At 37.3% G+C, this 8,790-nt stretch overlaps 1 protein-coding gene across 2 annotated transcripts; it reads right to left on the bottom strand.

The window, feature by feature from the left end:
- Positions 1–422: 422 nt before the first annotated feature.
- Positions 423–6,547, bottom strand: srgn (serglycin). Of its 2 annotated transcripts, none has more exons than XM_086285665.1 (4): positions 6,385–6,547; positions 4,676–4,817; positions 1,258–1,493; positions 423–1,146 (listed from the first exon to the last, which is right to left on the bottom strand). In XM_086285665.1, the coding sequence occupies exons 1-4, from the start codon at positions 6,437–6,439 to the stop codon at positions 1,046–1,048; spliced, it is 534 nt and encodes a 177-aa protein (XP_086141791.1). In that variant the 5' UTR covers positions 6,440–6,547; the 3' UTR covers positions 423–1,045. The 2 variants fall into 2 exon arrangements, with proteins under 2 accessions (XP_086141791.1, XP_086141797.1); XM_086285671.1 differs by having other exon boundaries at positions 1,297–1,493; positions 6,385–6,546.
- Between the last annotated feature and the right edge of the window lie 2,243 nt (positions 6,548–8,790).

The following is an 8,790-nucleotide window of genomic DNA, read 5'->3' on the forward strand; positions in this document are numbered from 1 at the left end:
TTAAGTTCAGTGCCACTTGGTGGGCGAATAAATAATTTCAACAGTGTTCTAATATTGGCCACAAATTTAACAGTGGAAAATCTGAAGACAACCTACAACAGAAGCTTGTTTCTGCCACTGAAAAAAAGAATAGAAGTGAATAGAAATTTCAGGCCATTTTCTCAAAAGGAATAAAGTTAGAATTTCAAGATATTTCTCCATTTTGATTATTTTCTCACAAGTCTGAAATTTTGAGATAGTAAACTTAATTTTTAATTATAGATGGCAAATATGTACTTTTTTCTAGTGAAAATAGCTCCTGATGTTGCTTGCAAGTACCGTATAAAAAAATCAAACGCTTGAATAATAGAAGGTACCTCAGTTTAAATTACTGAGGAACTTGACATATATGAAAGCAGTTATGAGAACAGATAACACAGTAGTAGGGATAAAATAAACACTTTATTGGTAGAAGTTTTTTTCAAATTGAAATTACAGAGTTTGTTAAAAATGCATGTGTGTTTATAGTACATATTTCGAATATGTTCTAACTCTGGTTAGGACTTTCTGAACCCATTTCTGAGGGGTTTGTGTCTTGAAGATGATCTCGTTTAAATCTTGAGCCGGAATATTTTTCAATATTCTCAGGTTAGGCATAAAATGTTGCAGGATTTGTGAATAAAGGGATCAAATAATTTAAATAAGTGTTTCTAAGGAACACGTTCCTTAAAACTAAAAAAAATGGCTGGCGTAATGCAATGCATGGACAAAGGCATGCTTTTATTGCACTGGTATTACAATGATTTAAAAGAATATTTTTATTTATATTTAAAAAAGCATTTGAAAGCTTTTTTCCATAGGAAAGCACAATACTGGCACAATTATTTTCACATTGTTTACAGTCGTTGTTTTGGCCTTTCTGAAAATAATTAATAACAATAACACAGAGAGTACAAAAAATGGCATTTGTTTTTTCCCAGCAGGTGGAGTTTACTATAAGCCCAGACAGGGAATCAAATTAGATGCCAGCCTTGTTTATGTGCTTCGGAGTGGTTGGCAGTCCAGTCTACAGCTGCAGAAGGTGGTCTTCTTTGTAATCACGCTCATCGGGTTTTACCTCATCGCTGGTACGCCTGCTGGCGAACAGCCTCCTCAGGTCACTCATATCTTCAGAGGAGAAAGATAAACAAGGAGAAAGATCAAATTACATGGAGCAAACAAAAGAGAAAACACATGGATTCTACTGAATCCATGCGAATCCTGTCCTACAAAAAATACCTTCACTTTCTTTCCAGAGCATGCCAGAACCAGTCTCACCGAGGTTGCTCTTGTCCGCCATGTATGGACCTTCAGCTGCAGAGCCTTCGTAACCACCAGAACCTTCCTCGCCCAGGAATATTCCAGGTGACTCGCTCAGTTTCGATTCCTCCTCCTCTGCCTCCTCCTCGTATTCCTGCTCTTCCTCATCGTCCTCCTCCATTGGTGAATTTTCATCCTCCACAGGCTCTGCCTCCCTGAAAACACATAAGACGTGAGATAGAGAGATTAGCTGATAAATGTCTCTTCTTTCTCTTTCTGCTGCTCCTTTTACGGGTCGCCTCAACAGATCATCTGCCTCCACACATCTAAACCATCTCAGCCTTCCTGCATTTACTTTGCAGGAAGGCTGGATTTTGTGAAGCACTTTGACCACCTCTGGTTCTAAATGTGCTATACAAATAAAGTTGTACTTTGTCTCCCAGCTCCTCTCCCTGAGCTGTCCCTCTGATGTACTCCTTTCTAATCCTGCCCAATGGAAACCTTCACCTCTTCAGCTGTGCCTCCTGTTTTGTGTTAGTGCCAGCATCTCTAAAACATATATAATAGTAGGTCTCTCTACTTTTTGGTAAGCCTTCTCTTTTGCTCTTGCGGCTGTCTTTGCATCTCCAAACTTTGCTCTGATTTGAGACTTTAATATTTGTGTGCATGATAACAACTCCATGAACAGGGATTGAACTGTACTAAAACATCCACATTTTCCTGGCTGAAAGTTTGGGATTTTACTCTAGTCTTTATTTTTTTTTCTTACAACCAGCACAGAACGAGGGAAGCTGTTTGGCAGCAGAGAGCGTGAAAAGCATTTGAGATCTCTAAGACAGCAAAGTGTCTGATAACAAAACTATCGACTTTACAACTTTGAGCTGCTGTTGTTAACTTGCCATCTATGTCTCCACCACTTCAATCACGTTATTTCCTGTCCTCTTCTGCTTTTACACTCCTACCAACAACTTGAATTTCATTGTGACTGCATCATTAAGAACATTTCTACAGTCTTGTCGAGCTTGAGCTTGCTTGCGTATTTGCTTTGCATATATCTTTATCAAATGAAATTTAGTTTGAGAATCTGACTTGAACTGCTTCGTCAGTGGGCTTTCTTTTCCAGGTTGTTGAAATAAATAACTTCATATTAACTAATGATACAAGTAATACATATATAATCCTGTGCTTCTCAGATAGGATTATCCAAAGAGCTTGACACATACAAAAACACAAAACAATAGACCAGAAGCAACAGCCCACTTCCTTTGTACACTTCCTTGTGACTTCCCGTTCAAGGCGTGCTGTAAAAAGGACGGCTGCTGCGGAAGCTCCGGTGATTATAAGCAAGCTTCAGCGAAAAGACTCAAACAAGCCAGACGCTGTTCATATTTAGAGGTTTTTTACATTTCATCACAATGTTAACAGCTGAACCTTTTTACCTGCTACCCTCTAACTCTTGTCTTTGTGTCTGTAATGAGTTTATGGCATGTTTTCTATACACACCTGTGAAAACGCAGAACATGTGAAATTCATCCAAGTTTTTATTAAGTTATCTGAAGGTTTGTGTTGTCACAGATGTTTCAGTAACACGATAGAAGGACTCTTACTGAGAAAAATGTAATCTGGCATGTTCACTTTTGAAAGATTTCCTTTATTTTTGAATATAATTTTGTTAACTGAAAGGATTGACATTAAGAGGAACTTTAAAAGAGGAAACTGAGGGCGAAGACCAAGATTGTGATACTCTTACTTTTTTTTTTAGAGGTCACACATATTAAAATATCCGTTTTTTCACAGACACATTTTATGCTAAACAGAAATTCAAATACATGCTGCTTTTTTACCAGCTCATTAATAAATTTCTAAGTTTAGTAAAATTTCATTAAGTAGGTTTTTAATGTATGTTTTAGAATCTTTATACATAAGCATATGTCCTCCTAGGATACACAGTATACACACATATTACACAGTAAAAATGAATAGTTTTAACAAAGCAGCAGCAAAGATTATAGTACCTGCCGGATAATTTATACAGAAAGAGCAACAATGTAGCAACTGAACTGTTAAAATGTTTAAAAATTAATTTGATACTAAACTATTTAGCTCAATATAAAATTGTGACGATCGTGAAACAAAATCTTCGTGTGTTAACGTAACAATCCATTGTGGACCTTGTGAGAGGAGCACAGCTGAGACTTTTTATGTTTGTATTTTTTTTAAAAGCATAACAAATAATATTTGATACGATTATATCTGAAACTGTTAATATGGAAACTTATTTATTTACTTTTTAAAGTTGAATGGGAAGCTAATCCACACAGAAGTAAATCACAGACAACCTTAAATTTCAATTTTTGATGCTTTTCTTCCATTTTACATTTTTAAGTCTATCATCATACAACACATTTAAAACCATTGATGCCACCACTCAGAGGAACAAGTCACTGAGGACATTAGCGATTTTCATTTGTAATAAAAGAGACTTTATAAAGTGTGGGCTAAAATCCTGCTGAAATATGAAATTCATCATAAAAATGATGAAATGAGCCATTTTTCCTCCGAAACCTACGGACAGTGTCTCTGCATCTGTCTTAATAGCCTGTTGCAACAAGCGATGAGTTCACTTCCTCTGTGCTGAAGTCTGCAGTAAGCAGAGCTCAAGTCTACCTCATGTTTGGAGTCTCTTTTATGATCCAATATATGTGAGTTACTATGTTGATATAATGCAGAATGCATTTTTATTCAAATGTATCTCTTTATACCATAAAATAAATTTTTTTTGGAAGTGTCTTAATGTTTTGTGCACTTGGCAACTCTGACCTCCAGGGTATGCACATTTTCAAGATATGTATACTTTGGGTAAAGTTAAAATCATCTAAATTATTTCCTGCGCAGAGAAAGAACCAACATTCCTTGCATTCATTTCAGACTATCAGACATCAGCTCATTTAAGTTCTAAATATTTCTGTGTCTTGTGAAGAAAAAGATCATCAACTGTTGTGTTTTTCTTTCTTTCTTTAGTCCAGCTGTAACCTCCCTGCCCTTTCTCTGGTTACTCTCTTTCTTTATCCCTCCACGTTGTCTTCTATTTTGGCTTTTCTTGGCCACCTACCTCACACTTATATACTCTCAAACGCACAAGATAAGAAAACACACAGGCAAGCATGCAGAGAGAGCCTGCACTGCTCACCAAGGTGACAAAGCCAGTGCAGCATCAGCATTTTTCATATTTAAAGTCAGCTTTTGTCTAAAAACAGCACTCTCTTGTTTTTTTCAGACCCAACTGAACATTGACGTGAACTCGCCGCCACCTCTGTCCTCTGAGCAGCTCACAAATAAAAAAAAAACAAAACTTCACATACCAGATGTGAACAGACTACGACACACGAACACTTACAGATACTCTGCAGCAGAAGCAGGCAGTTTTGATGGCAGATCTGGACTCCACTCCATCTCTGGGCTTTGTTGAGTCACACAGTTGGCCTGGTCACCATCAGGGTTACATCTCATAAACGTATACACAGCAGTCCTTGGTGCTCCTAGAGACAGACAAGTGTAGATAACATTTTATTATTTTGCCCCGTTAATAGTACATTTTACCTTTATTCACACACTCGGGGAACATTTCTGGATATATTTACTGTTCGTGATCTCCACATTTGGACGTTTTTAAGATTACAACATTAGTCTGTGATGGAATAAAGTAACGGTTTTCTCAAAGGCATTCAGAGCTGTTTATTTTCGTAAGAAATTAGTTAAAATAGGAAGTAGGAGTATTGCAACTTTTTCTCCACGCATTGCAGCACATTGATCGTGGAGGTTGTGTGATGCTAAAACCATTAAGAGTTGAGTCATTCCAACTAATATTAAATATTTGAGAAATTGTAACAAGTATTTGGTTGGTCTGACGATTTGTTTGCCCTCTCTAACTCTTTTTGTAAATTTTTATTAGAAAAGCGCCTGTGCTGCTGAAGCTGTACTGATAATTATTTATTACATCTATACTACTGGCAAAGATAATCTATCACTATCTGTTATTCAGGCAATTAAGATGTGGAAGTTAGACAGCTGGGTTCTTTGCACCACAGGCTTCCTGTCATAAGGCTGTCACAGTAAATATACATGTGAACACTCAGTAGCCACTGATGATAAAATTATGAGTATAAGTGATGGTGTCATGTGCCCATAGTGCTTTTGGGTGTATTGAACACCCACAATAAAATAAAGTCTAGTATTTTTTTTTATATAATCATGCAGCCAAAAGAAAGAAAGAAAGAAAGAAAGAAAGAAAGAAAGAAAGAAAATTCTTAGACGACCAACACGTGAAAATCTGCTATGACTGTAAAATTACTTACAAACTTTTTAAGTATTTAACTCAGTGGATAAAAACATAAAAGTCTTATTGCTATCATAAATACAATAAAATCACGTGTACACGGGAAAATATCTAATAGTGTCTGATTAATTGGGGCCTCAGGGGGGTTAAAATGTGGCTGTTTAGTATCGGATATATTTTACGCAAAATGGTTTGTCCATTCCGTTTCACTACTCTCTCTCTCTCCGTCTCTACATTTATATTTAAAAAGTGTTCAAGAAGTATCGTCGAAACTTAACTCGGAAAATGAAACGCCTTTGTTTTTTTCCGATACCTGGAGTCCTACCATTACATCATGGCATGTTACTGTAAAGCACGCAGCATCTATGTTATGTACATGTATTTTATTTTATATATATACATTCGATTTTATAGGGGTTTTGAAGTCTAATGCTCAACTTGAGGGGATGCTGATCGACTCTGAGAACCCTGGATTGATTAAATGAGTCATAGAGACTTACGGTAATCACAGTATGCTAACGCAGAGTTGTATACCAGTGAAGTGGAACAGTTCCTATTTTTTTGCTTGTCAATCAGAAACCCCCGAGGGCCCTGGGATTCCCAGTGACTTTCTATGTGAGGATGTTCCCGGAAAGCACTTAAGCTGTCAGGATGGTAAACATGTCCACTTGTTGTTTCCTCAACAACCTGACCCGATAAAGTATACTGCGACATCAATCCCGGTAAAAAAAAAAAAAAGAGGCACAAAGTAGATTTAATTGTCGACTTACCCTTTGTACTATGTAAGGCGAGGCAGGAGATGAGGAGGAGAAGAATCAGTTTCATCTTGCTCAATTTGTCTCTCTTTAGTAAAACAGGAAAATGTCCTCCTGAAGGCAGTCCCTTTCTGAGCTCAAGCTTCTTTGCGTTGTGAAGTATAACTGTAAACTGCCTCAGACAGCCAAACTCCCCCTGAAGAGGCTCAGCCCTCCGTGTGCGTCATGGTTTCCTGAGTCTTCTTGTGTAGAAAATAAGTGGCTGAAACATCTTCCTGAGTGGAAACTTTTGCATTAGCATCAGATATGAGGTCTGAGTTTGCGCAACTGCAAACTTGGACGAAGGAAATGCCGAATGATAGCAGCAAACATTCAGATCTGTACGATTTTTTATAATGTGAAAGGAAGCGATAATTTACCCTAATTGACTGCCGAGCCACTTCATGTAGAGATAAGGACACGATAGCATCAAAGGGATCTTCTTCTTTCAGATCAACTCCCTTCACTTCAGTTGACTCTGTTCTTTTTACTTCTCTCAGTTCAGTTCACCCCCAAAAAAGTAATTTTACGCTACCTTGGCGGCCCTATGTGCGCGCGTGTGTTTGTGTAAGTGTGTGAGAGATTTCTTTCTCACTTTTTATTTCACCCACCTTACTTCGCTTCACCTAATTTCGCAGAAGCGGAGAAATGGAAAGGGGGACAGAGGTATCATTCAGCAGCTTTAAACCATTAACAGAACTTTTGCTGTGTTAAATTATTTACACTCCAAATGCCACAGCAACAGCCTCATCTCCCGAGATACCAACAGTACTCCCATTATCACTGACCTGTCTGCTCTTCATATGTTTAGCTTGGCTCCTTCAGTGTGAGTTAATGTGGCCTGCCATTCTTTTGATTCTGTGCCTTTTATGTGCCTCACATGTCTGGCAGATGCTTATGTTGGTCAGTAATGCAATTAAATGCATTCACTGTTTTGTTTTCTACAATTTGATGCACTATTTTTCAGGAGGAGGAGAATTTGCTCCATTGTATGTCAGAGGATACATGTTTTATTCAAATAAAATATATATTTTTAAATGATGTAGTCCCGATAACATGTGGATGATCATTATAACACTGAATTGAGCTACTTTTTGAACTTTAAGGATCAACTCTGTCTTTCTCTTTACGGAAGACTGTACAGGTTGAGACAGTTTTGGTTGCTGACATCTGGTGCGTTTCTTAGCCTCAAGCATATAAGGGGATGACTCAGAAGCTAATCAGAGCTGCAGGTAAGCCATATATAAAAAGTTTGTGTCACAAGCTTGTGAGGAGAACACATGTGATTTTAAGAAAGAGTCGTTTCTTTTGAACAAGCTGACATCATTGAACAAATCTTGGATCAGGATGTCATGTCATATTTCAGGACTGATGAACAGCTAAGATAAGTTAAGATAACATGAACAATGAAACACAGATTAGTAAACACAAGATTAGTAAAAAAATGCTAGAACATTAATAAGAAATGTGCAAGTCCGGTAGCTCTAATGCAGGTATTTTGGGGGAAATCCAGGTATTAAAATCATGAATAGTAATTATGCTCTCAGACCATACATGTTTGTTGGATGAGCTTTACCTTTGTCAGAAAATAGAAGTAGTGAGAGCTGAGAAGAGTTTAGTTGTGGCTACTCTAAATGTGAAACCAGGGATTGTTAACATTTAAAGTTATTTAATCATTTAAAACTGGAAACAAATCATTAAATATCAGTTTTAGTTAAAAGGCAATATTCAAACACCGTAACACGAAGAAGAAATGTAAGCTTTATTTAAGTCATACTATACTCTACATGTACTGCACGTTTTGAGTACTTAACCTAAATGTAAAAGCAAATTCTGTGTTTTTTTTTCATGCTTTGCTTGAATTCTGGGGAAATTATTGATGGTTTCGTGGAAGTTTATTGTAGCTTCAAATTATTCCTGATGAAACAAACTGATAACATGATTGTGGTATCATTAGTGTCACAACATCAGCATGTTACCCCGCCTTACTGCATCAGATGGTGTTCTAATCCCATACACGTTTTCTTGTAAAGTACAAACCGTCCTCAGTTGTATCTGAGAAAAGAAAATAATGAAGAGACTGGATTTCCGCCATTAACAAAAAAAAAGGGGGGTATTTCTTCATCTTCCTTGACTATGCTGACTTAAAGATTTGATTTCTTCATGTGGGTTATATGGAACATCACACCGGGTTGAATTTGTGACGTCTGGATGGACGTTTTGTGGAACAGCCTAACCCAGTGACCCAATGAGCATCTGTGTGGGTGCTTCCGTTCATGTTACTGTCAGCAGTCTTACTCAAATATTTGTTAAGTTCTTAGACAAAGGCAGAAGTGGCACAGTGGCACAAAGACTGCATTCCTTTCTTTGGCTTTGTTGTGT

Source organism: Aulonocara sp. 'chitande type north' Nkhata Bay, linkage group LG1 (assembly GCF_057382095.1).
Source record: "Aulonocara sp. 'chitande type north' Nkhata Bay isolate Kocher_YH1m ecotype deep benthic linkage group LG1, A_spYH_male_GT1.1, whole genome shotgun sequence".
Taxonomy (NCBI): domain Eukaryota; kingdom Metazoa; phylum Chordata; class Actinopteri; order Cichliformes; family Cichlidae; genus Aulonocara; species Aulonocara sp. 'chitande type north' Nkhata Bay.